The 27,598-nt window shown below is 41.4% G+C and overlaps 1 protein-coding gene across 2 annotated transcripts; it reads right to left on the reverse strand.

Annotated features, from left to right (window-relative positions):
* Positions 1-6,524: 6,524 nt before the first annotated feature.
* Positions 6,525-26,672, reverse strand: si:ch211-51c14.1 (protein kinase C and casein kinase substrate in neurons protein 1). 2 transcript variants are annotated; one of them, XM_061089866.1, is made up of 10 exons: positions 26,463-26,672; positions 22,595-22,662; positions 14,303-14,459; positions 13,874-14,109; positions 12,449-12,604; positions 11,427-11,602; positions 10,125-10,245; positions 9,919-9,989; positions 9,700-9,779; positions 6,525-9,106 (listed from the first exon to the last, which is right to left on the reverse strand). In XM_061089866.1, exons 2-10 carry the CDS (start codon positions 22,652-22,654, stop codon positions 8,994-8,996), a joined length of 1,170 nt encoding a protein of 389 aa, XP_060945849.1. In that variant the 5' UTR covers positions 22,655-22,662; positions 26,463-26,672; the 3' UTR covers positions 6,525-8,993. The 2 variants fall into 2 exon arrangements, with proteins under 2 accessions (XP_060945849.1, XP_060945850.1); XM_061089867.1 differs by lacking the exon at positions 26,463-26,672 and adding an exon at positions 26,037-26,089.
* Positions 26,673-27,598: the final 926 nt, after the last annotated feature.

Here is a 27,598-nt window from a genome sequence, read left to right on the forward strand (position 1 = left end):
GAATATGAGGCTATCGATATGTGGGGTCTTGCCTGCGTACTACTTTCCTTTACCTTGCCAAACAACCTTTTTCGGTCAACTGTGAGTACCAGGAAGTAAGTATTCAAATATGTGTCGATTTAAATGCAAAGACTATTTCATTCTACCACAAAAACATGTCTAAATCCAATAGAAGACTTGATGTTGAAAGCGTTTGATGTGATTCTTTATATTCTCTCTCCAGATGAGAGGTATTGTAGAAATGCTGGGTCAGCCACCTCACCACCTCCTCAAGGCTGGAATATACACCCCCCATTTCTTTACGGAGGACGAGCACTGGGGCGAACCAGAGTTGTGGATGAAGGTTTATTAACCAGTTTTTAATCGTTTTCTCCCACTAGGACTGTAGCTCTTTTTAAAATGTTGAACACATTATGAAGTTTCTGCCAACATGTTCTGTTCCTGTGGAACCCAAGTGAGTACAAAAGTTGGACTGGCAACAAGGCCGAGGAATGGACGAGTGATATTAGAAGCCTGGATGACCTGATCACAGTAAGTTGTTCATATCATTACTAAAGAAAGAAGTTTCTCTGTTGTTGAGAGACAGGAAGTAGTTCAACTGTTACCTACTCTGTTTTAAATCCAGCTTTACCCAGTGCTGAATGAATCCAGTGAGTTCCAGGACAGGAGAGCAATGGTTTCTTACAATGGTCCACCTGATGGATAACATGGAAAGCCCATAGTAAGTAACTGGTCTTAGTCGTAGCTGTATTAATGGAATGAGTTGTTGATTGATTGTTCACTGACTAATCAGCTGATTTCTGTTTTTTTCTTCAGATTAATGGATTGTCTGGACAAAATGAGGGTCTTAGATTTGGAGGACGAAAATTATGAGAACTTTTGCTCCAATAACGTGGCTGAGGAAGAGCCCAGGGTGGAGGAGGCTCCAGCTGTACCACATTCAGGTGACACAGGCTCAGCCGCTCTTCTCTCCTGTGACAGTGGTGAAGACTTGGATCACCCATGCGATGGGACTACAGCTGCAGACAGTGATGACACAGGCCCAGCCGCTCCACACTCCAGTTACGGGGTTGAAGACCTGGATCACCCAAGTGATGGGACTGCAGCTGCTAACGTTGATGACACAGGCCCAGCTGCAGAGGAATCAGCTGAGAGCCACCACGTACCAGATTCAGCTCAGGAGACACAGCTCTGTGAAGAGACTCGTCATGCTGAAGTCAGCAGTCCGAAAGAAGATGAGGATGTTTATGGGCAGGGTTGTGAAGAGTGTAAAGATAGTGTCCAGACACAAATTAACGGAGATGTTGGACCAGTGTAAATAGTGTAAATAGTGAAAATAGTGAAAATGAAAGGTGAAGTAACCCTTTCATGTTGTTGTGTTTACCAAATTTTTTAAAAACCTTTAGAGACATATGTATAATATAGAAAAAGGAGGACAGATAAAATATCTTAATACAGTAACCTTCTGATGTGTGTATTTCTAAGTAAATGTCTATTTGAAGAAAGGGAAAAGGATAAATGTAAATATTTTACATCTTGATTCCAGTCTGAGGCCCTGAAGGTCAAAATGGAATAAATAATAATAATAATATTAATAGAAAGACTAATTTCTACTCGCTAATTATTTGTATCTAAGGTTGAGAGAGAAAACCAAAGAACACACCATCTCCCGACTTAAATGTGGCCACATGACAAACTAACAACAACCAAACAGACTTCAAGAATCCATGTGGTCCATTAAAATCATCACATAATGAAGAACCATGATGGGATGGCTGCTGTATTCCTTGATGCACCCCCAACCTGCTCCAAAGTCTGGTTAACTGAGTTTTTCCTTGGTCCCACCTTCTTACTGACTGTGTTATTTTTTCTATTTTAAACAATGTTCTTTGTTTCACAGTTTCTTTATATAGAAATTCCAAAGAGTTGTGTAGCGCTGCCTTCATTAACACATGCCGCTGCAAACACATAGATTCACTTGGGGAGCTGTGTAAGCTCATGTCACATAAGTGCTCTACATGACCATCTGGCTCTCACTGTCAGACTGGAAGCTGAACTTACGGTTAACTCTCTTGCTGCCAGCATCTCCCTCACGTCCTCACAACACACGCACACAACACACACAACACACACACACACACACACATGAATACAGGCCACACTGTTGTTGTCACTGTGGACAGCTGAAGACAAGGGGATCCTTGGCCAGTGCAAACTGAATAAATGTACACTTCAGACCACAGAATCAGAAATATAAATGATTAATGAATCGTTGATGGAGATGCTGTGTGATTGTGTATCTCCTCTGGCAGACACTTCGCTGACCAGATTGTGTATCTGCTCCAGGCTGCTGATAAGAGAGCAAATGGTTAATTTCTCATTCTGAGTGCTGATGCCGTGTTCCAGCTGAACCCTTTGGAGAGTCGCTTTCTATCACTCTCCCTCTCACACACACACACACACACACACACACACACACCTATAAAAATACACTGTATTGTAGTGCTAGCCGAGTAGTCAGCTGCCCTCACTTTAATTAGGCTAATTGAAATGCGAGAATAACCATTTTCTTGATTGCTCATTATTTTGGGGCAGTTTGAGATGAACAGCATCCTACACATGCATGCAGGCGCCAAGAGAGGCGGACTCTCCTCTCTCTCTCTCATATAACCCTGCTGTCTCCTGCAGATGGATGTGGCCAATGCAGGCCAGGGCCGAAAGTCTCCTTGCTCGCCCTGCCCTGCTCTTGCCTCCTTGCACCTTTGGCATTCTCACTGCAGCTTCACTACCCCCCCACACCGCTGGCCTTAGTGTTGTTTAAGCAAGAGATTCAAGTAGGATTTCCAGACGTCCTTGAGACAAATGGTAAGAGACAGTTTGTGCTTAAGTGCTCTTGGCAGGTCTACAGGTGGTTGGGTGGCTTCGCCTATGTTCTCACTTACTCTCCACACCCCCACAAGCAGGCCCGCTGGTGGCCCTTACCCTGGCAAGAGCTTCCCTTGGGTACCTTACAGGGAGCAAGGGAGAACCAGAGAGAAATAAAGAGAAATGGCGAGAGAGTATTTAATGGAGAAAGTAGGAAATATTAACACACATCTGGAGCAAGGAGCTGGGGGAGTGTTTGTGTGTGTGACTGTGTATGACAGCCTGAGAAAATGTTCATATGTCTTGTGTCTCCCTGACAAGGAGGTGAGTCATCCCCAGAACACACTCAGACACACACATAGGGCTGTGCTCAAACAAGCATGCAAACACACACACACAGACACACACACATATACACGCACACACATCTATATCGTCTCATATACACTCACGCATCCAGTTCTCGACCAGTCTGCACGGGGCCAGATCACATGGTCATCATTAGCTCTGCAGAAGCGGCTGCAGCAGTGTGCAGTAATATTCGCCTCATGATGTTACTTCAAACATTCATCACATGTACACATTACACACACACACGGAGTCATTTGCCTTCGAGGAGCTGTGTGATTTCCTCATTAACTTCTCCAAACGTAATGAGTCATTGAACCGAGTTCTGTGGCTCTGTTAATTATGGCCCCGCTCAGCAGCCCTCTCCATGGCAACCTAAAGTTCTGCCTGTCACCACATGAGAGATGAGGGAATAAAGACGTTTTCCCATTACGCTGTCACCCCAGTGCGCACAAACGTATTTCTCCTCCACAGGCCCGCCGAGGGCCGCGCTGCTGATCTGTTAGCGCCCTCTGCTGGAGGAGAATAACACGGGGCCGGTCGTCCTCAGCATCAGGATGCAGAACATGTCAACATGACCTCAGCAGCACGGCGGCTGCTAATGGAGCCACATCAGCATAAACAGCAACATGTCCGGCTCCATGAGCAGTAGGGAAGTGATTAAAGCTGAGGAGGAGGGTGAGAGTGAGTGTCCACATGTTGACCCTCACTGAGGTCAGAGGTCAGCGGCAGTACTTATATAGTGTGTGTGTGCACGTTTGTGTGTGTGTGTGTTTACTCTGCAATGACAGCAAAAAGTGAAGTTTGGTGAAGGACAGCCAATGAGTGTAAATAAAGCTTCACGACCTGAAGGCTCCCCAAAAGTGAGGCCATAGCAACTTGATTGCCCCCTGGTGGTTGGCTGCAGTGTAGATCATAAATCCCACCATCTCCATGTTAGCAAATGACACATGGACCACACAAACCCAAAAAATCAAAGTGCAAGTTATACAGATTTTTCTCAAAGGTGGTTTCTGTAATTCTAGGTTGTTCTTATCTCATAGATGTTTGTTCATGTTTGTGATTAGTTTGGTTTTTATTTTTTTATTTGATGATATAAGAATGAGGTGAAATGTCATGATTGACAGCTGAAAGTGACTCGTGATTGGTCTACTGATGGAATCTAGTTACCGCAGTTCCATCCCCGATCCCTACTGCACAGGCTCCGGCTCCAAATGAGCAAGATGGCTGCGTTTGTACTTGGGACCTCTTTGCTTCTTTTCTGTATAGTGGAAGGAAGTGGAGACGTCCATGTTTATACCCAGACTATGCTTCAAATTATTTATTAAGTTATTTGATGCAATAAAAATGTCATTGACAGATAAGACTGACTCACGATTGGTTGCGCGTGCATATCAGCAAAACAGCACTAGAAATTATTTGTTCCTTATCCTGCATTATTTTAATTATTTGTTCTATTTGTAAATTGAAAACAAGTGTCAGTTTTGTTCCGCAGGGCTCCACTTCCAAACACTAAGTGTGATGGCTCTGGATGCCAGCGTACTTCCTGGTAATAATCTTTTCCTTTAAAGGGTTCTGTGGATCAGAGCCAAGACATAATACAGTCTACACCTTAACAGACCTGGCAGAACACTTCATTGCGGGAAACAAGCACTCAGGTCGTGGACTCGGTTTGTCATTCCCCATAAACGTGCTCGTCTGCTTGTTGAAAACAAGATGAAGGATGACTCTTGACAAAGTGACTTTTTCCCCACTTGCCAGTCGACCGCCGCCTGTGGCCTTTGTGCCACTTCTCCCCGCTAAAGTGCAGTTTAAGGTGTCATGAGGGCTTTATTCATCGGTGAGAGTCGGTTTGATGGATTGTCGTGGGTGAATCTGCCTCTGCGGTTCTCACAGTGTGCAACTATCAGTGGAGTCAGTGAATGTAAAAGTCAAATGATCCATAAGGGGACGTGGTGTCTGTTCTTCCTTACAGTTGATAAATTGAAAAAAGGTTAACAGCAACTGAAATATTGTCAATTTATAATCATTTTGTAGCAACTTTTGTTTCATTTGAAAAATTGAAGTCTGTTGTCACAGTATATCAATTTTTTTTGCTCATTATATTGACTTGTGCAGCTCATATATTCCATCAATTGGATTTTTTATTTTCTTTATCATTTAATAAAGTTTAATTTGAACAAAAAGGAGATATCACAAATATTGTTTTATATCAGTTACGATTGAATAAATATTGTGACTTTTGCTGGGAAGATACGATCACAAGAAAAAGGGCTTGCGAGGATGTTGCTAGTTTATTTAACTATGATCTACAGCTGGGGAAACAAACTCAACTTAACAAAAGCATAATTCTCTATGTTTTAAACTATGAAGTCTATATACATTAGTGTGGCAGTAAGAGTAGAATAAGACCAATTCTCTACAATAACTGTTTATTTTTCACACTTCATTGTATAGTACAGGTTATAAGAAATACATTATAATCAACACACAATACCATCAGTATAAAAAAAAAACAATAGTGGACAGTGTGACAATGTCAAAAGGTGTCAACCTATAAGCAGAGCCTTAGTTCTTCATTCAACTGTTTGGAAAATGACTTCCATGGACAGATTCAGGTTTAAGTGGAGAAGCTATGGAAAATACGACAGACTCCCTGTTCACCTGCGAACCACTGAACACAGTAAAGCATACTTAGCCACAGGGTAAAGTCCCTAGCTCCTTAGTAGAAAGAAATAGGATTTGTTTGCATCAAAATGATCGATAAAAACAGATTAAATCACTTTGTGTAATCTGTGTTCACCATCTTGTGAAGGATTTCCTGTATTTTGTTACTAATAGCTCTATCACAGGGCAGGGCATCAACCGAGTCTGTTGTTGTGATTACAGATAAGTCTCTGTCTGCTGCAAGCAAGAAAACTGTCATCAGGTGAGGAAATTCCTTCCAGGTTGACATCATTATCTCCCTTGCTGCTGTGGAAACAAATTCCTACATGCCCCTGTCAGCTTGTATTTACAACAAAAAAGGGGCCCTGGGTGCATAGAGTAGAAAGTGAATGTAACAAGATTTAACATTGCACTCACGCACTGGTATAAGGCATTGTGCTTGGCTGATGGCCATGTGTTGATATCAGGCTGCATATGACTCTGTGCTGGCATCATTGAGATAAAGAGCAGCATTTGACCTGGACAAAGTTCCCTTGACACAGACACAAGGCTTAAGTGACTGTGTGTGTATGTGTGTGTGTGTGTGTGTGTGTGTGTGTGTGTGTGTGTGTGTGTGTGTGTGTGTGTGTGTGTGTGTAATAATATCCACTGGCAGAACTAGGACCAGACAGATGATGATGGCATGGTGATTCAACAACTCCCCCTTTGTCTCATTCAAACAAACACACACAATTTCCTTCTTTCCACCACAGGTTCAAAAACACTTATTCTGCTGCTTGTGTAACGGTTGAACATTTTATTTCCAAAACAAGACAGTTTGCAAAAAGAAAGTGTTCTTGGGGAATATACATGACAGGCACAGCACATACAAGGATACAGAAGAAGGCTATAAGGACAAGGGCAAGGCAAACCCTGAATTGTATTTATGGTAAAGCAACGCATGATTAGATATTACACACAGACAGGAAAACTATTTGTTCCCCTTTACGCATCTCAAAAAGGAACAGTCCGACATGTTCAGAAATATAATTGTTTGGCGTCTGCTGAAGAAGAGTGACCAGTTTCCTCTGGAAATATTCCAGACATAGATTACTTTAACATTTTTAGAGCAATTGGTCTAAAAATAGTTTCCTTTTTAACTCCAATTCATGTGTGTTCATTTGTTTTTGGGGGTGGGGGGGGGTTGAAGCTGAGACTATATTTAAAGCTGGACAATGTCTCTCCACTTCCTTCCACTTCTTGGTCCGGCCTTCAACCATTAACATGGAGGCAGGATTAATGACCTATACTGCATCCAGCCACCAGGATGTGATTGAGAGGCTGTTACGTCCCTTCTGGGAGCTGTCACATAGTTCATCTATATTTATGGTTTTAATTTGAAGCATGTTTTCTTTATATTTTGGTTTTTGCCCTTAAGGGCCAACTTATGAACACACCTCCAACCGACATAGAGGCCCATGATTATTTATTTGGAGTTATGTTCCTGGATCTCTGATAATTGTAAGTTTATTTATTTCTTTAAATCCTGTTTTGCTCGGCACTCTCTGGGGAAACGTCTCGGCTCTCAATCTGCTAAATGCTCCTTTTTTCTTCACCAGGTAGTTTCTTACTGTGCCAGACGGCTTTTTGTTGCTGAGAATATAGTGTACTGGGGCATTTTTATAGCTTTCTTGATGAAATCGGCTGCTTGCTGCAGATGAAATCGAGGTCATGAGAGGAGTGGGAGCGAACCAAAACAATAGCCCCAAGGCAGGAAACCAAATCATCCAATAAAGCTCCACAGAGCTGAAAGGAGCTGCAGCGTTGGGTCATAATTCTTTAGGTTTGCAACAAGGATCGGGCTTTTTCACCCCTTCCACATAAAAGTATTCACTGACAAATTGTCAAAGTAATATAACATGAGTAAAATATTGATCATAACAAACTGTAAACTAAGAAAGAGAGCTCCTGGAATGTGTTGCCGTTACACAAGGCTGCAGTTATTCTCTGTACTTGGGATGAAATGGACATCTTTTTTTTCAAAATAATTTTATGTACAGCTGCTTTCAGATATTCCTGAACTACACAGAATCTGAAAGTCTCGGAGGGCTGGATGTGAGAATGCAAATGTCAGAGAATCTGGACTTGCTACATAGTTTCTCCAGCCAGCCCCCCTGAGGAAGAATTCTGCAAAATGAGCCAATGTAAGAACACAGCAGAGGATTCTCTGGAGGACTCGCCTCAAGTGAGCGTGATGACGTTTCTAACAAGAGGCAGACGCAATCAAATAAATACGAAAAATAATTCTATTTCAGGATAAAAAAGTGATGCCACAGACGTATAAGACAGACACCAAGATGTGAAGAAAGCTTTGGTGGAAAGAGCCGAACATGGTGTTGATGTAAACAAACACACGTGATCTCTGCAGTGGAATTAAAACGTTACATTCTGCCTCTGCACCAACCCAAAATGGAAAATCTCCAGCTGGGTCTTTCATATTTGAAAGGAAAACTCAAGAAAGTCCAGATCCAATTGTGCCGAGATCCTCCAGAGTTCATGTCTGAAAATGGCTTGACTTAGGGCGAAACAACAAACATCCACCTTCCTCAACATTTCAGCCTGTTCCTTTAAAACACGGAAGCACAGGTCACAGCTGAGTGACTCCACTCGTACAGCTGCTTCAGATTCATTATAAATCACAGTAGGAGCATCACGTTCTTCATATGTCGTGAGGCTTTGTGAGCCCTTAATAGCAATGTGTTGAGGTGCAAGTAAATGTAACAGCTCAAAGAAAATAGCACTCCTGTAATGCAGTTTCAGCACCAGATGTTTAGATATATATATAAAGTACCTTTGGACTCCAGCATATTTTATCTTTTTCTACATTAAAGCATTGCTTATCATATGGCTTCAATACAAGGGGTGAATGCACACTGTATATATTAAAATATTTGTCAAAATCCTTCAAGAGAGTACACTTTCAAAACCTCGACATGCTAAACTATCCTGTCGTCACAGACCACATCTGTGGCTAACAGCTGCTCAGTGTTGTTCTTTAACCAGGCGGCCACTTCCACAGTGACATGAGGCACGTGACCCAACAGGACCTTTCATTCTCAGACGACTCGCGAGAGCTACACCACCACCTCCACGTAGTTGGCGGGGTAAAGCCCCTCCCCCCCGTCGTCCTTCATCCCCCGACACCAGCCCTGATCATCCTCATCCTCGATCTTCAGAAACTCCTCACCTGCAGCGAGAAACAGACCTTTCATTCCTCCTATAATAATCGAGGTTGCAAACACTTTTTCTCCTTTCCAAGAAAGAGCTAAATAGCTTCTCATTCAAATGAACTTGTATTATGTTTCTAACATTTTACAAACAAAAAAAGGCTATAATAAAATGGACCAGTCTTAAAAATGTGAATTTTACCTGAGCAGCAGTCAAGAACTAACCAAAAACTCAAAGATGTTCAATCCATTATCGATGACTACGTTTACATGGACACCAATAATGTGACTCTTGACTATTGATTATCATTAATGATACATTAACGTGTTAATCAGAATAGTGGTGTTTATGTAAATTTGAGTAGTGACAAGACCAGAAAATAAATTTCTGGCACTTTAAAACTCAAATTTACAGCTAATGAATTTATAATAAAGCGTTGTAGGTTAAACTGTGCTAGTCCACTAAGCAAGCTTAAGAAACAGACAATAATTACACGATTTAAATATGAATCAAGTGCATTCTAAATGACAGTCATTTCATCCAATAGACACAGTGCTGCTCCATACTGTGTCAGGTCCTTGGGATACGCAGTAGTGATGAAGTTGTGTTTACCTGCTTTAAAGGACAGCTCATCCGTCTCCTGTCCAACATAATCATACAGAGCTCGGACTCTCACTCCTCCAATCATCACGCTGGAGGAAATAAAAGTGACAGAAAGAGAAAATGATCATACAAACGTTTGATCAACAAAAAATACACAACTACACAGCACCACAACACTGACGCCCGCAAAACAACTTGCTTTGGGTTAATTCTACAGAACAGTCTCACCTCTTTTCTTTTGTTCCTTTCTTTTCTACATCTTTCTTCCCCTTCTTGGCTTTCTTTGCAGGTGTCCATTCCTGAAAGTCATGGAAATAAAAAAATAAAAAAATGACTCATGTTTAACTGCCCGTGAATAAACATACAGTGAAGGATGAGGCGTCACATAAACTTGAGTTAAAGACAATTGGTGAAGAAAAACAAACAATAAGAACCTGGAAGTGAGGCCAGTCTGTGGGCATGCCAGGCCCGTAGGTGTTTTTCCACCAGCGAAGGTCCTCTTGCTCATCGATGGCCATCAGTGTGTTGTGGAGCTCGTTGTACACGGCCAACACACTAAACGCATAAGAAAACTCAGACTTAGATTTGAATCATCATTTAGGAAAGAGTGTTTAGAACAGAATTCAATTCTCGTCGCAATACTCTTACTCGTCACCCTGACCCTGCTTTACGATTTTACCTTCACTATTAATGCAATTCAAGTTTTTATTTGTGTAACAAAACCTACATCATCTCAAGGCACTTCACATAGCAAAGTGGAGACCTTACAATAACACAGAAAAACAAACAGTTTCCACAGAGAGCAAACACATGCGGTCACTGTGACCTTTGATTCCTGAAAACTAACCAGTGAATATTTGAGTCCAAGTGACAACTGGTCAAAATATGAAGAAACTCCCTAAAGGCAGACTTGAGATATGTTCACAAGGCCAAACATATGATTTGTGAGGCTACTGATCTTTGACCTCCCAAATCTAAACAGTTAACCATGAGTCAGAGCGAACATTTGGGCCAAATTTGAAGAGGATTCTCTTGAGGTATTGTGACTTCAAAAAAATTCTAATCAGGTAATCCTCGAGTCAATATATCCAAGTATATGATCAACATAATGCGTCCGGCCACGAGCTGTCAAAAGCTAGTCAGGAATATTAAAATAATACTAAAATACCAATAGAGTAGGTGAAATATTAAATTAATCAGCAAGTAAATAATTGAATAAATAAAGGATTTATGGGTAAAACAGTGTCAGATGTGGAGACAGAAAAATAAATACAATTCAGTTAAATGCCTGACCAAAAGGGTTACAATGCATCACAGTGGACATAATATAATAACACAATGAGCAGGAATGTTGTTCATGTAAAGTGAAGCTTGATTTATTGGTCTTTATCCTCACCAACTGTTTCTCTGAACACTGTAATAAAAGCTTGTCCAATTGCTGCCATCCAGAGCTTTTTGAGTGTAAATTGAGTGTTACCTAAAAAGTAAGCAGATTAATAGAGTCTATAACGTCTCTCATCTACCAAACACCCCCCAGTGTTTCCTGCAGATTATATAAAATAATTAGGTTGTTGTCTTGGCTATGGTTTTCTTTATTAGAGTAGAAGTGAGTCAGTGAGACACACTCGTCTGTAGTGGAACAGCTTTTAATTAAGGTTAAATTAAGGGAAATTATTGAATTTAACCCACTTAGCCTTAAATACCCAGGCAAGGATACCACAAATTGCACATATCACCTCTCATTGGTAGTGATGTCCAGATGTTTGTTGATGGAGAGGAGGGCCTGCTTGAGGAAGACGATCCTCTTCCGCTCCTCGTCCTGCGCCTGGTCGAAGACAGATTCCATCTCTTCCATGTAGCGGGGGGCGTAGCGGTTCACCTCCTCCAGGACTTTCTCGTAGCGTACGCGAACCTGTAAACATCAACATGAACGTTGTCATTTTGACTCACTGCTCACATACGCTGACATTAATACTCACAAACTTATTAAAGGTTTCAGGTAGATCCCAAAGATCAACTCTGAGGGTTCAACTAAGACTAGTATGACAAAGGTTAAAAATCTTTAGACTCAGCTGCCCCTTTATTAGGTACACCAGTGCAATACAGCCCCTACCTTCAAAAAATTATATTTGTTTTTGGAGCATAAAATCATCTATACTGCTCATCTTTTGAGACCATGCAGCCTTTGTTTTTTGGCATTGTAGACATCCTTAACTAGACTTCATTGTAGAACAGCATTAGAAAGCAGAGGGGGATCCAATAATATAAGTATATGTCATAGCTAGAACAAAAATGAAACAACACATTTTCACACAGTTTTTTAATGTTCTTATTTTGATGTAGTTCTCAGTGTGGTGTCCCATGTTCGCTTCCCCTCATTCAGACATGAATTACATATTCAACACACAAACTACATTTTTATTTCACTCCACTTAATTCAAAAACAATGACTTAACTACTTTTCATCTTACAACACTCAGAAGCCAATTTTCATAGTATTGTTGAAACCTGCATGGTTTACAGGCGTGTGCTAGTTAGTGTTGTTGTTCTGTGCGTTGTATTGGCGCCAACAACAGAGGAAAAGTATTTGCACAGGATACATATGCAAACCCCACACACACACAATAACAAAGCTTCATCACACTACTCCCCAATCAGACAATTGGCAGTGAGGCCTGTGAAACAGATTTTAAACAATACACGCTTTCGGCCAAAAAGCGAAACGAAATCTAAAATAGGGAAGAAGTGGATTTCATACCTTATCCGCTTCCTGCTGAGCAAACTCTCTCTCCTCCAGGATCTTCTTCTGTTTGTCGATGGCCACATCCGGATTCCCCTGAGCGTGTGTCTCTCGCTCTCTGGCTATCTGCTCCTTACGGCTCACCTTGTGGTACGCCCTCCTGGCCGTATCCAGCTGTGGAGCAACCAAAGCATGCATCTTGTAAATGTGAACACAGTGATGGCTATAATAGGACGATTATGGACAAGCAGTTTTCTTAGGAAGCACTTTACATGACACAATCAGCTTCACCCGTTGTGATGACCGTTTCCACAGCCACACAATCAAAATCAATGGTAAGTCAAACTCGTTACATGGATTCAATTTGAGCTGCACACTCACATCATCACAGGTTGTTGTTTTCATTGTAGTGACATTAGTTATTAAACACAACCATTCTTTTAATGTTTTTTTATCTTGTTTATTGCAACATTTGCTAACATCTCCTACATTAGATGCACATTTAGTTTACACTGGTTTTCCTTAATAGTTGTATTAATATATTTTTCTTCGTCTTTGTGTTACCTTGTCTGCTGCATCAGGGCCCTGTCACACAGTCTAGTATTGCTGCAGCAAACCAAAGGCAATTTGCAGCAGCTTTGCATGGTTATCTTGGATCTGCTTAAATAGAGGCCTAGTAAATGGACCAGACCAAGTACTGCATCAACATAGGGGGAAATGGGGTTTATTTGTCTGAAGTTTCAATTTTGTTTCCCCCTATCATTTCCAAATGGTTAGTTCAGCCAGTTTAAATGTCTGTCTCTGTGTTAACGTGCTGCTTGGGTAGCAGTATTTAAGTAGCAGATTTCTGTTTGGTTGATCTTTTTTAATGCCTTTTATTCTTTCATATTTATATTTCTAGGTTGTTGTTGTTGTTGAAATAAATAAAATCTTTTGAAAACTAATCCTGTGCTCATGTTTTTCTTTGATTGCTCAGTCAGTGCTATCCCTCCACTCCGAAGCATTTCAACCTTAATTGAATTTTGAAAAATTGAGATGCAGCTGCCTTTGAAAATCATCTTACTAGTACCAGGAATAAACTCATTCCTAAATAATGATGAATTAAGTCCCTGTGGTCTCAATATAGACCTCGAATAGAGCCCATTACTTGATGAGTAGCCGTTGGTGATTTCAAAGTCACTGTTAGTAGTTGCTTCAAGTATTGATTTCCTAAAGTGCTTGTGTATGTTTTTGATGCAGATATGTAATTCTGCTTTGATGGATGTCCTCTTGTTCTTCGCTGCTCTAGAATCAAAGTGAAGCACAGATTCAAATGGCCTTTTGCTTTTGAATGCACAAGAGGAACTCTTGAGGCATCTTGATTGTAACCGGTGTAATCCTCAGTGAAATACAAGAAACCATAATGTGAAGGAGATGTTTCTGAGTAGAAAACTAGAGGCTGACCTTTTTAAGTCGTTTGGCCCACGGCTTCTGAGCACGTGCAAATCCTGTATCAGTGTCCTGAGACTCCTTGAAGCCTCCGAATAACTTCTTGTGGAAGGTGTCCTTCTGCCAGGTCCGGACCTGGTCTCCGTCCTCCGCCACCAGAGAGCGACAGATGGAGGCGTGTAGGGAGGCTAGCCGGTCAGCGGAGGACAGGAAACACTGCCAGGCCTTCATAAGGGATCCATATAGTGGACCTGAAGGAGGAGGAGGACCACGGGGAAACACATTTATTTAGTTTATTTCATAATTCTGATGAGCAGCCTTGTATTTAGATGCAAATCAAATAAAAGGTAGAAAACATCATCTCTTGTGGTCATTTATGATCCTTATTTACATGTTTACATCACTGTAGATGAAGTTAGCTGGTGTGGCAGTGACTGTACTTACTGGAGTCCACTACTGGCTTCCACTTGTTGCTCCACTCACTGAGCTGCTGGGCGTACTGTCTCTCCACCCGAGCTCTCTCTTGGAAACACACCACGATGTCATTACAGGCCTGGAACGCATCTTCTGTTCGCTTCACAGTGCGCTGATAGTTCCCAGGCTGCCAGGACACAGAGAGAGAGGAAGACCTACTGTTCACACCAGATTAACAGAGGCTGAGTGGACGTTGTGCTTTGAACCCTCAATCTAATGCACAATAAACATTTGTTTATTGTATTGAAAAGGCAGAAAGTGGGCAATATCTTATACATACAATACGTTTTCATTCCTTTTTAGTTTTACCAATGCAAAGACAGCAAATACAAAATGGTACATCTGTTCACTGTTAATTCCTGGCAGAGTGGAAACAGCATGTGGCCCATAAATAGAATTAGACAACTCATGTAGAAATTGAAACTGAACATAAGCCAGCACAGCTTTTCTTTGTGATACTACTTCTTCTTGTACGGTTACCATTCATTTTACTGCTGTTTCTGTGAATCCGTAAACTGTATCATTTATCCTTTGAGGGTCAAGGGGAGCTGGAGCCAAGCTGACGTTGGGTGCATATATTACAGTCTTAAAGCAGACAGGACTCTGTCTTCTGTTTCAAATGACTTTATTATCCCCAGTGCAGCATACATTAAAAAAAAAGTTTTCTCTGGAAGCAGCTGGGAGTAACAGCATCAATACTCACACACCAACAATCCCATTAATCTGCCGTATCATTGCGCACAGACTGATGGAATCACAAGCTGCTATAACCAAACAGAGGCTCCTTCCATGTAAACAACAATGGGTCAGAACAATAACAACATGCTACAGTAATGTACCGGAAAAGCTCTCTTCTGTTATTCTATAATGTCCTGCCAAATCTGAAATTCTCCCTATTTTTCAATACAACAGTACAACCACCACTTGTCGTTCTTATTGCCACGTATACTATGTTCAGCCCTCCGGCTCTTTCCAGGAACATAAGTTTATTCATGCAACACTTTTCAAAACAAAAAGTGCTTTAGAAAGAGCAACAGTAAAATGTAAATAGATAAAATGCATTGTACCAAGTGCCACTGAAAATACGTGACTGCAACTAATAGATAGATAGATGTACTTTATTGATCCTAATTTGGGAAATGATTGTATCACAGCAGCATGTCAAGGGCAAAGAACAAAAGGCAAAAACACAAAAGACGACAAAAGAGGCAAGCGTGCAAAATTGCAGTAGTTGTTTGGACATGACTAAAATTTATAAATATGCCTATAAAATATGATATGTGCCATTAGATAAATTCACAGTTTTTGCAGGAGAATCCGAGAGCTTGGGTGTGGACAGAAACTATAGGGCTCATGGTTTAGAAGGTTCAGCTTTTGACAGAGGTGAAGCTGTACAGTCCTATTGCTGTGGGCAGGAAAGATTTCCGGTATCTGTCCTTGCGGCACCGCTGTCTGTCCACTAGGTGGTGGAGAGGGAGCTTGTGATTATCAATGATGGATAACAGTTGGATCAAAGCCCTCCTCTCCACCACCCCTTCAGAAGAGCCAATGACAGAGCCAGAACTTCTTAATCAGTTCGTTAAGTCTGTTGGTGTTTCAGCTCCAATGCTGCTCCCCCAGCAGACCCCAGCTCAGTACAGTGCGCTGGCTACAACAGACTGATAGGAGATTTCCAACATCTTGCTGCACATGTTGAAAGATCTCAGCGTCCTCAGGAAATAGAGTCTGCTCATCCCGTCTTGTTCACAGTTTGGGTTTTCCACTTCAGTCCGTTGTCGATCTGGACGCCCGAGTACTTGTAATCCTCTACTGTGCCAACATCCTCTCGCAGAATACGCAGTGGAAATACTAATACTATTAAATAAACCTTTCTAACAGTATGGTGTGGAAAGCAGTTGGACTATGAACTACATATTTAACATTTAGGTAGTGAAGATGTGTATCCCCCAAAATGTTGACTTATTCCTTCAACAACTGACCTGCTCCATGTGCCCCGTGAACAATGTGCACAAAACTGAACTGAAACAGCAACATCCAAATGGGATGAAGCCATGAAACCGTTGTTTGACAGTGACTATCCTATGAATATCTATTATTAGGATACTGTGACTACTATAAGGACACCGCCTGCAGTGACTGCAGGTCTGGATCACATTCTATGCTCAGGTCCAGCCCTCATCTCCTTTCACAGCTGTGACAGTGGCGCAGCCGCCTTGAGGTAAACCCCCGTCCTGCCACAAGTGACACTCTGCTGGCGTTGAGCTCCCTGTGGTAAACTCTGATGCCTGCAGCAGCGTGGGGTGTGGTCGGCGGACACGAGGACGAGGCCTGGCCATAAAACGAGGCCAGACGCACAAAGGAGGACCAGAGGGCAGCAGAGGCAACGGCCTTGAGTGTAATAGCATATCTGAAGCAAGTGTGTTGTTTGTGGATGTGGAATCTGGAAATCTCTCTGCAATTTTCCTGGCAGCCGCCATCAGCTCCGACTCAGCTCTCACTCCCACTCTCTTACTCCCTTTCTGTCAGACTCACGTCGGCTTGTCGGTGACACGTTTAGACAGCTGCTCCAAAGTATCTGGACTCGATGTATGTTGTCATGTTGCATTAAATCATCGGAGGCAATGCACTTATTGTAAACCTCATAGAATTACAAAAAAGGGCAGGACTTTCTCATGGCTGACATTTCACTTGTCAAATCAGCCATGGAGCTTTAGTATCTGGTGTTGTTGCACGCTGGCTCACTGACACTGGTTTACTCTTATAGCTTAATACTTAAATATATTTGTTACACCCGCACCAGCATCCATTATGAGTATAAATATGCATTATCGCTGATGCTATGACTGTCTTCATGGTTTTCATATGATCTTAATACATCTCACAGTCCCCAGTGCACAGCTTTCCCTGGTTTCTGGATGCCTTTGGCTTTTGGATGCTACAATGCTTTTACTTTACTTATTTTTTTTCTTTGCCAGATTCTCTGCCAGATAAAGTTTCATTCCCCAGAGTCACAACAACTGCTCAGTCTCATGTGCAGTTCTCCACAATGACTCTCTGTTTGTCAGACTGTTCTACCAACGACCTGAATCTTCGTATTTTACCTCTAATTGAAAGCTCTTCGATCCTGTTCTCTTAATTAGTGCTTCATTAAATGTAAGTGCATGGGATAGGTCAGTCAGTCACGGCTTTATATGTTGAAACAAGTTGGTGTTGCTAACTGCCTTTATCAAACACATTTGCATGTTTTCTGCCACAGAATATCAACGTATGCTTGATTCAGTTGTTATTTTCTTACTTTCAAGTTTTGAAAGCTTTTTTATTTTATGTTTTTAAGCATTGTTTAAGGTATATGACAAACATATTTGCCATTTGAATATTTTTCTCTGTTCCTTTGTTTTCACCCTTGTGAGGACATATATTGTTTTCCATACCACACACAAATAAGTGTCACATATTTTAAGGTCGTTAAAAATAGATTATGTACAAAAACAACCCCTAAATTGTTAAAATGATTTACAGCTTTCAAAGACAGCAGTTAGAGAACTCAATGTGAATTCAGTTACATTTTTTGCAGCTTTGACATCATTGACTTATTCCGAAATCTGTTTTACACATTGGATCGACATATGATACCCCTCTGTAATCCTTCGGGTGTTTTCTAACCACAACAGAAGAAAGAATGGAGATATCATACTTAGAGGAGACATGGTACAGCTTTTAGTGGTCTTTGGCCAAAAAATTAAATTCTGCCTGAATTGGATCATCTGGGACAGGTCACTTTGTAATCTGGGACATTTGTGTTGGGCTTTAAAAAAATTTATAAAACGAAATCACCTTTCTTTATGAATAAAAGCCATATGAAAAAAACGACGGGGAGCTGGGTAAGAAAATTCATATTGACATACAAAAGCCCATTTTCCTGTTCATAAAGAACCCTATCCTAAATAAAAGAACATTCTTACCACGTGTTATCAAATCAAATTCAACATTCAAAACAGATTATTCATTAGGTCTTTTGGGGCTATGCAGGGAACAAACAGTCCTTGCAGGTGAGAGACCATCATCATGGATCAGCCCATTGTCTTCTCCACATGTTTCATGAAACCCACTGCTGCACACAGAACAGACTCTTCTGTGCTTTTTGGATCATCTCTGTCCCAGGGAATAACCTGATTATGTGCTAATTCTCAGTTTAAACAGACAGGGAGAGACTGTATTTACCATTAACTCCTGTCTGACAACTGTAGACATTAATCTCTGTAGTTTATCTTTTAGTTTTTTACTTCAGTCCCTAAATGCATACTTCCCCCATTTACGGGCGGCTGTGGCTGGTAGAGTGGTCGTCCTCCAACCTGAAGGTCGGCGGTTCGATCCCCAGTCTGAACCATCTGCATGCCGAAGTGTCCTTGGGCAAGATGCTGAACCCTCAATAGCCCCCCATAGAATAACAAAGTGCTGCAAGAAGATGCACTGTATGAATGTGTGTGTGAATGGGTGAATGTGAAACTGTACTGTAAAGCGCTTTGAGTGGTCATCATCAGACTAGAAAAGCGCTATATAAATACAAATCCATTTACCATTTACCATTTAAAGAACTCAAATGACTGTCACAGATTATCCAAAACTGGCTGTCCCACATTATCAATCATAAATGACAAAGTGGGATGACTTAAAGATGTTTGAGATAAGAAACTTAAAAAACATTTTATACAACTCAATTCATAGTTTGTTGCTTGAATACATCATAAAAATAAATAACAATGAGGATCATTGTCTTATTTATGACACATGTATATCATTTAAATGAATCCTGTCAGAATGTGATTGTGATCTCAATCACATGATGCCCATGCTACCCTATTGTAAATTCCCTGTTGACTAGATATTGTTAGAACAGGAAATAAACAGACTGGAGTTTAGGTGTCCCTCAAATTCACAATACTTTTAAGCAGACACTTTGGTTTCATTATCTTTCATCAGACTCAACTGGGGGTACTTCTCATCAGTGCTGCCCCCCCATGTTTCTCCCTCTCCTCCTCTCTTTCCTTTCTTTCTTTCTACCTCTGTTGTGGTTTTCTCTGAATCCCCTCACTCGTCTGAGAGTTAAACAGAAACAGCTGAGGAATCCAGTCTGTGGCCAGGAGCAACGCTGCAAAGACTCATTCGGCCAATCTCTGAGGCAGATGCAAATCCGCTAGTAGAGAATCTGTCCAAGCAACCAAACGCAGTGTCAAAAGAAATGAGGCCACGGCCCTCTGCTGAAAAATCACATTTCACAAGTATTACTGATTATAAAGCGTGTCAGTGCACACAAAACGTGCCGAGAACCACAAGCAGAGAGTCGCTTCTTCTGTCTCTCATGCTATATAACTGTTTAAAGCTCAGGATTAGTTCAGCTGATGATGTCGCTGATGCACAATGTTAAGATAAGATAAGATAGGAAAGATAAGATAAGATAAACTTTATTGATCCCACGCCACAGAAATCCAGTTGTAGATAGTCAAGTAAGTTGTATGTGTTTTATCCCGTTGTGAGACACATTCAGAAAGTTGAAGTTACAGTAAAATAATTGCTGTTTCTTCTCTCTGCACTTGTAGGTTAATGTGGCTAAAGTAAGAACAGTATCAGCGATAGTTTAAGACACGTGGCAGCAGTAGAGTTGACGTCATGTGTTTTAAATGAATCTCCCTCCTGAGAGCTTTTAACAAAACATGTCCATTTTATGAGGCACTGCACAGCACTCCACACCAAATCAAGAGAATGCCTGACAGAAGAGTTTGTATTATTAAAACAAAGAGACTAAGTCCGTTCAGTCAAACAGCTACAATATCTGCTGCAGATTAAAAACACAATCCTATTTTGTTATATATCTATTACTGTGTAAAATGAAAACATGTCCACAGGAGTAGAAGGAGCGTGACGATTCAGATTGGCCACAAATAGACGATGGAGTCCAAAGCGTCACAGCCACGTGTATGTTTCTGTTAGAATGAATGGCCCACTTGTATACGCTACAGAATCCATTGTGATCGCTCACCTCTTGTGTGACTTTGCAAATACAAAACAGCTTAACTTTGTAGTATAATGACAGACAGCCCTTGATTGTGGCGGCCGGATGACACAGTCAGGAAAAGGTCTGGAAACACACGCAGCACAGCGGGAAGCTGCCAAAATTACAGGAGGGGAGAGATGAAAGTGGGGCGGCCCATCGAGGCCAACGGGAGACAAAGCCAATATTAAAGCTGCAGCACACGGCAAATTAGACAGTCAGCCACTTTGAATGTTGGACGTGTTTTCAGCTTTAAAACACGGTGGCTGAACAGAGCTGTGCCTCGTTAACTCAGCGCACTGCAGCTCACAAAGCGCTGGAGTCCAACAGGACGATGTCTGTCACATGCTGCTGAATGGGGACATTTAAAAACAGGACAGTCACAAGGAATAAAATAAAAAGTGACATAAGATTCATGTGAAAAAGGAAACTGATTTGTTTATCTACTGCTGCCAGTGTGAATTATTCTCAATGAGATGATACAGTGTGACGTTGGCTTGCCATTTATTAAGCGATATACATTCATGGATTGTTTTAGTCACTACGTCATTAATTGGATATTGATTTATTTTTCTTTACATCTTTGTTCTTTATCCTCTCTATGTTAAAGCAATAGAATCCTGTAAATATAATATAACATTCAATGAGTGATTGTGGCCCTTGTCACTTAGAGCAACATTTAAGATGTAAGTTTTTTTTTAATTCATGTAACGCAACTTAGTTTAGATTAGATTTCTTTATTTATCCACACAACGGGGAAATTCACTTGTTACAGCAGAAAAGAGAAAAATCGAATTTAAATAACAGTGCCGAAGCACAATAAAAAAGAAAGATCAAAATATATACACTACTAAACTACACATAATGAGAGTACAGAAACAAAAACAAAAACAACCTGCAAAACAGACACTGTGCAAAAGCAGGTACTGGGGAGAAAGTGGAATGATGTAAGTGTTATTGTAATGAAAAAAAAAAAAGTATTATAAGTAATATTGCAACAGTAGTGACCATGATACAGAAAAAATCATTAAAAAGTAAGTGACCATAATATAAATAATACTACAAGATAGCATATTGTGGTTGAGATCTTATTTTAAAGGGCCAGATCAATGTTTTTGGAAAGCCGCCTGTTAGCTTAGCACACAAAACTGCAAATGAAGAAACAGCTAGTCTGGCTCTGGTACCAACACAGCTCCTCTGACGCTCACTGATGCTGCTTTCAGTCATGAACTCCGGACAGTGTCCAGAAAATTGGGTCCGGATATTTTCTGTATTTCGTCTTTCACAAAGAAGGAGTCAACAGAAACATTCAGAGAGCGTATCATTTCTGCTGCAGAAATCATGTGTTATAGTCTACAGCACATTGACCCGTCTTCCATTGTCAACTAAAATTTGTGAATGTAGTTGTCTCTCCAAGCTGACATCTTTATGGCTCCTCTTTTTCATCCTGAGATATCCTTGTATTCTACCAGTTATACATTCCAATTTTCCTGCTGTATTGCCTCCCTCTGAGGGGGGGCTGGCAAGAATAGTGCCCCAGAAACTGACTCAGACATCTGCGTTCTCACAGACAGCCCCTCCAGAACCTTTCAGAGAAATATCCAGACTTTGGTGCATGTCTGAAAGCAGCTTAAAGAACGCTGGACTCAACAAATTAATTGTTCAACGTGAAAGTCTTCCCATTAAAGGCTTGTGAACAAAGAATATTTTCTAAAATGGTACAACTAAGTCATTATGAACAAATCCCTCTGCCATGTGGAATGTTACAAAAATGTAAAATGTCTTTGGACAGGAGCTGAATAGTTTCCCTTATCCAGCAGAGGACACCAGAAATAAAAATATACCAAGCCATACAATGGTAGCAGATGAGTGAAGATCCCCGGAGAGGTGACCCCTGAACAGACATCTTTGTCGAGCAAGAGCAGACAATCAAATACCTAATGAGCCGATAACAACCTTCCCTGAGCGCAGCTCAACCCAAACAAGGCAGTTCACCGTGTACAATGCTCACTGTTCACTTTTAAAAATGAAAACACAGCCTTGTTTACACTGATCAAGGCCTGGACGTCAAAACTGTCACGTCTGTTTTGACTGGAAGGTAACAGAGACTGGAGAGAGGGAGGGAGGCAAATGCTATCTCATGTACATCCTCCTCCCAAAGGAATTTGCACATAGACACACACACACATACACATAGAGCACATTATTCTTACCATCCAGAAGCTGTGGTTGTTGGCATCTTCAGGGCTGGTGTCTGATGGCAGCGTCGACATCCTGTTTTCTGAGAGAGTAAACAATAAACGATTAGTTTCACTCTGCCTGTTAATCTGCACACTGACCTTTCTGTTACTGGCTTCCACACGTAGGTGATCAGGGCTTTGGGCCTTTAGACAGTGTAAGAACTACACTGATAACAGTCTGTATTCTCACATGATCATCTCTCCAACATTGTGGACAATCTTCAAATTCAGAACTTAACCACAACCAACTAGAATCTCATTCAGCACAACGAATATATCCGCCAAGGCCTTAGAAAGAAAAACTAATTGAAATTCACTAGATCCAGATTTATATTCATATTTAACCTGTCTGATTTTTCTCATCAAGATCCATGAATTATTGTCGAATACGAAAACGTTGTTCTACCCTAACCCATACAACATCCTTTCACCAACTATCATGGTAATCGATTGAGCGGTTTTCGTCTAATTTTGCTGACTAACAAACAAATAAATGCTGAAGTAAACATAACCTCCTTTGGCGGGGGTAAAAATTTGATTGCATTGGATTTACTGAAGATGTCACGTCTATTAAGAAGTATATGTGAGACAGATCCCAGAGGCCTGTCTTCATCAACTTACTCATAGAATAATGGGTATGAAAGTGGATGGTAAGTGGTTTTTAAATAGGCTTGAACAGTGAATGTTCAGGTATGTTTTCTTCTGTTCAGTAAACTATTTCAACAATGTATTCAATGCATTCGGCTTGTTATTCAAACTATACTTTTAGTCTTTTTTTACTCTTATTCACAGTCTGTTTTGTTCAAATGTTACAACTGACTTTATATACGAGAGCTGTCGATCAGTCTTTCCATGTAGAAATACCTCTGCTTTGTAACATAGACTGTAGAATGATGAACGACCTGAAAGTTCTGGAAAAGTGAAGCCAAATCATCTGGATTGCACCCTAGTGGCCGGGAGTAGTATAGTCCGTAAACCCTGACTCCTCCGTGTTCGTGGATGAGACATGCACCAAAATCACAGTACATGTCAAATATTTTGTTTTCTGTGATTTTATGTTGTTTTAATTTTTTATTTAACGCAATAAAAATCAAGGTGAAAGATCATGATTGACAGCTGAGACTGATTCACGATACGTCGCTCGTAGGTTGTATCAGTTGGGCTTCGATGTCTCAGCTCCAAGCCATCTTCACCACTCGACAGATGTCAAAATTGACCTTAAAAGGGCTTAATGGCACCTAAAACGAAGGATATTTTGGCTTCAGTTGTGCTCTACAGATGAAATCCGAGACGTGTCATCCATTTTTATTTGCAGTCTGTGGTTTAGAATCACCGCTCTAATGTACGGGCGTATTATACGAAAGCATGAAGTCAGCTGAGATCAGTGCACTCTTGTCAGCACCGTGATATAGAGCAGATGTAACACGTGTCAGGAGACTCTTTAAATCCATCAAAGGTGGAAGTCAATCTGAATCCGGAGCCGTGCAGCGTCTCATGAGCCATGACAACATCTCACAGCCTTTCCAGCTTGGAAACATGAGCCATCCTAAAATAAACAGGGCCTACAGGTCAACACACATCATATCAGTCGCACTCACTTTAATTCCCAATGCTGACGCCCTGTCTGTTCTTTTACTATTGAATAAAAACACCTGCAGACCTCAAATGCTCTTAAAGCAGACACAGGCTCACATGGCCACTGAAGCACTGAAGTTCTGACTCACTCAAAATAAAGTCCTCCACATGCTCACGCTCATTCAGTTCCCTTTCTGAAAATGAACCTCCACCAGTTTAATAGGGACGGGGAGGGAAATCGATTCCGTTACGAATCGCGATTCTTGTGTATGACGATTTTAAATCGCCATGCTGCCTCCAAAATCGATTTTTAAATATATATATACATTTTTTTTTAAACTTATTTATTGGTTTATACGGGGTGGATATATGGAGGGAGCATGTTGACCAGCTCTTGTTTTTGCACAAGAATCTAAACATACCCAAGCACTAGCATTGCATCGCCTACATGCAAACAACAATGAAGCATAGCCTACTTTTTTGTTTAATTCAAAGTTTATATTCTAAGTAAACTTTTATTCATTCTATTTAATTTACCTTTTATTTATTGTTTAAAAGAAGCCTTAATGGCATACATTTCTTAATCTGTCAGTTTGTGTGCAGTTTACAGGGGCTATACAATAATAGGGCACATTTTTATTTATTTTCTTTATTGGCTGCCCGGCAGTCATTAAGTTAATGTTAATATTTGAAATAAAACTTGTAAAGTTCTAAGTGAATTTGACTGTGTTGTATTTGAAGATATGATTCAACTTTTTTCCATGGTCCAGTATTTAAATAAAAAAAAAATAACCAAAAGAAATCGCAGGAAATCGTAATATCTAATCGCAATACTTACAGAATCGCAATACATATCGTATCGTGCGTATATGCTAAGTATCGTGATAGCATCGTATCGGGAGGTCCCTGCCGATTCCCGTCCCTACAGTTTAATATATTTAGGCGCACAGCAGCGTTTTGCCTGCTGGCGTCTTCACACTCTTGAAACATCCGCACACTGAACACGGAGCCTTCGTCCCTGTGCTCCCTCCCCGCAGCCATCTCCCCTCACACTCCTCTTAGAAGCACAATTAGATTCAATGATTTTCCTCCACATCCTGCTGTTCACGGGGCATCACATGCTCCACTGGGAGCATAATGCCGTGTCTCTCTCCCTGCCTGGATCTTCCTCAGCTTACATCTGTTGTATCTCTGAGAAGCCTCGAAGAATTATACAACCCTGGGATCCGCAGGAGGTCACAAAAAGAATGAATCACCCCCCCCTCCTCTCTCCCTTTTAACCCCTTGACCTGGACTTCCTGTCCCATCGCTGAGTGGCTGTCCTCCGGGTATATGACTGACTTTTCAGAGCAGCGTGGGGGCTGGGGGGAGATCTGCTAATATCAATTAATGTGGTGCATTCCTGCAAGCTTTACTGCATGCTCTCTGACGTTTAATGAGTTTTACTTATGTCCGTGTGTGTGTGTGTGTGTGTGTGTGTGTGTGCGTGCGTGCAGTGAAAGCTTTGCTGTGATCCACTTGTGCACTTCTCAAATAGGATGTCATGCTCTTTCTTTGCATTAGGAATCAATTTGCCACATGGGCCTTTCAAATAGGATTTCATATCTTTATATTCAATTCAAATCTTTAAATGGTCGGGATGGTCCCAGTCAAGTCTGAAGTCTTAAATAATATAAATCAAACAGATTGTGGTCGGTTGCTGTGTCCTCTCAGTTGATCTCGATTTTCCTAACTTATTCATTGAGCAACAGAAGTTGACAGTAAGTGGTAAAAAGTGCATAACTTTGAATACCACTCTATTTTCCTATAAGTACAACAGAGAGAATACGCTATGACTCACCACCTAGAAGCCCTGATCTGATTCCACCATGGATCCTTCAGACGTTTTATGATCTCCTGCTGGGTCAGACAGGAAATTTGTTCCCCGAGCTCTCAAAAGTCTCCCAGTGATCCAGTAGCTTGCGTGGGTCCAGACTTTCCAGATGACAGTTAAAATAACCAGCTAAAGCTCATCAGGGCAGTAAGAGCCCATCTGGAGCTTCCACCCAACCAAACTCTTTCACCCCAGTATTCTGAACGCACCCTGGCACCCTCACTCACTCCTCCCCCTGTCCCCGTTTCATCTGTCACACATAACTCAACACACACATATGGCACGGGGGAAATATTTAGTAACAGATGAACACACGGAGCAGAAATAGGAGCTCAATCACTCCATCAGATCTCTCTGAAATGCAGTCGTTCAGCTCTGGCAGGAGTTCCTTACCTCTCTCTGAATGTTGGGGCCCTCTCTGCTGTAACCCCCTTTTTTTTCCTCCTTGGTTTGTGCTGGTTAAACTTTCTTTTCTCCCACTTCTCTCCAATCTTTGTGCAGACTCTCAGGCTCCTCTCCCTCCTGGCTCCACTTCTTTTGCCCTTCACCCGCTCCAACTTTGATTTTTCCACTCGTTCTGGACACTGCCACTCCTGCTCTTCCCCTTTCTTTGGCTGTTTGTGTCAGATGAGTTGGCTTCTTTTTTTTCTCTCTCTCTCTCTCTCTCTCTCCCTTCTCCTCCCTAGCAGCCTCCCTCCCTCCTACTCTCTCTCTCTCTCTCTCTCTCTCTCTCTCTCTCTCTCTCTGACTCTCTGTCTTTCTTTCTCCTCCTCTGTCCCTCTCCAACAGCTGCAGGAAACTTACTCTCTTGTTCTTTGTACTTCACCACTTGCCGGAGATCATCTCTGGATTCTTTACTTTCATTCACTCACTTCACCTCCCTCAGAGTGGTGTTAATAAAGCAGGCCATATTGGTTTTTTTTCTTCTTTTTTTGGGTGATTGTGTGTGTGTGTGTGTGTGTGCATGTGTAGGTGAGTTACCCAACCAGAGTCTGCCTAGGGGTGTGTGATTGTTAATTGGCCGATTATGTTTTATTATTTTACAAAATGCACAAAGCAGCATGACCAGATAAGGGAAACTTCATCCGTCTGTTGCTTGTCTTCAAACCCCCTTTTTCCTCCCCACAACATTCCCTCAGGATAGTTTGTTAGGCCTGCCTCCACAGCTGGAGCACACGTCCGGTGTGTGTGGGTGTGTGTGTGTGTGTGGGTGTGTGTGTGTGGGTGTGTGTGTGTGTGTGTGTGTGTGTGTGTGTGTGTGTGTGTGTGTGTGTGTGTGTGTGTGTGTGTGTGTGTGTGTGTGTGTGTGTGTGTGTTACTGCTCTGAAGAGTCAGAGGCCCCCGAGGAAGGGAATTGTTCAAACTCACACACTGTACACCGCTCTCTGTGACATAACGCTCCACGCTAGACTGAACTTGTGAAATTCTGTCATGCCACAACATGCCATGTACATAACAGCTGTTATACGTTGCACTGCTTACGCCCAACTGCAGCCTGCTCTTAGGAAGAAATAATCCTACGTTAGTGA

The sequence above is a fragment of the Limanda limanda genome, chromosome 17 (assembly GCF_963576545.1).
Source record: "Limanda limanda chromosome 17, fLimLim1.1, whole genome shotgun sequence".
In the NCBI taxonomy this organism is placed as follows: domain Eukaryota; kingdom Metazoa; phylum Chordata; class Actinopteri; order Pleuronectiformes; family Pleuronectidae; genus Limanda; species Limanda limanda.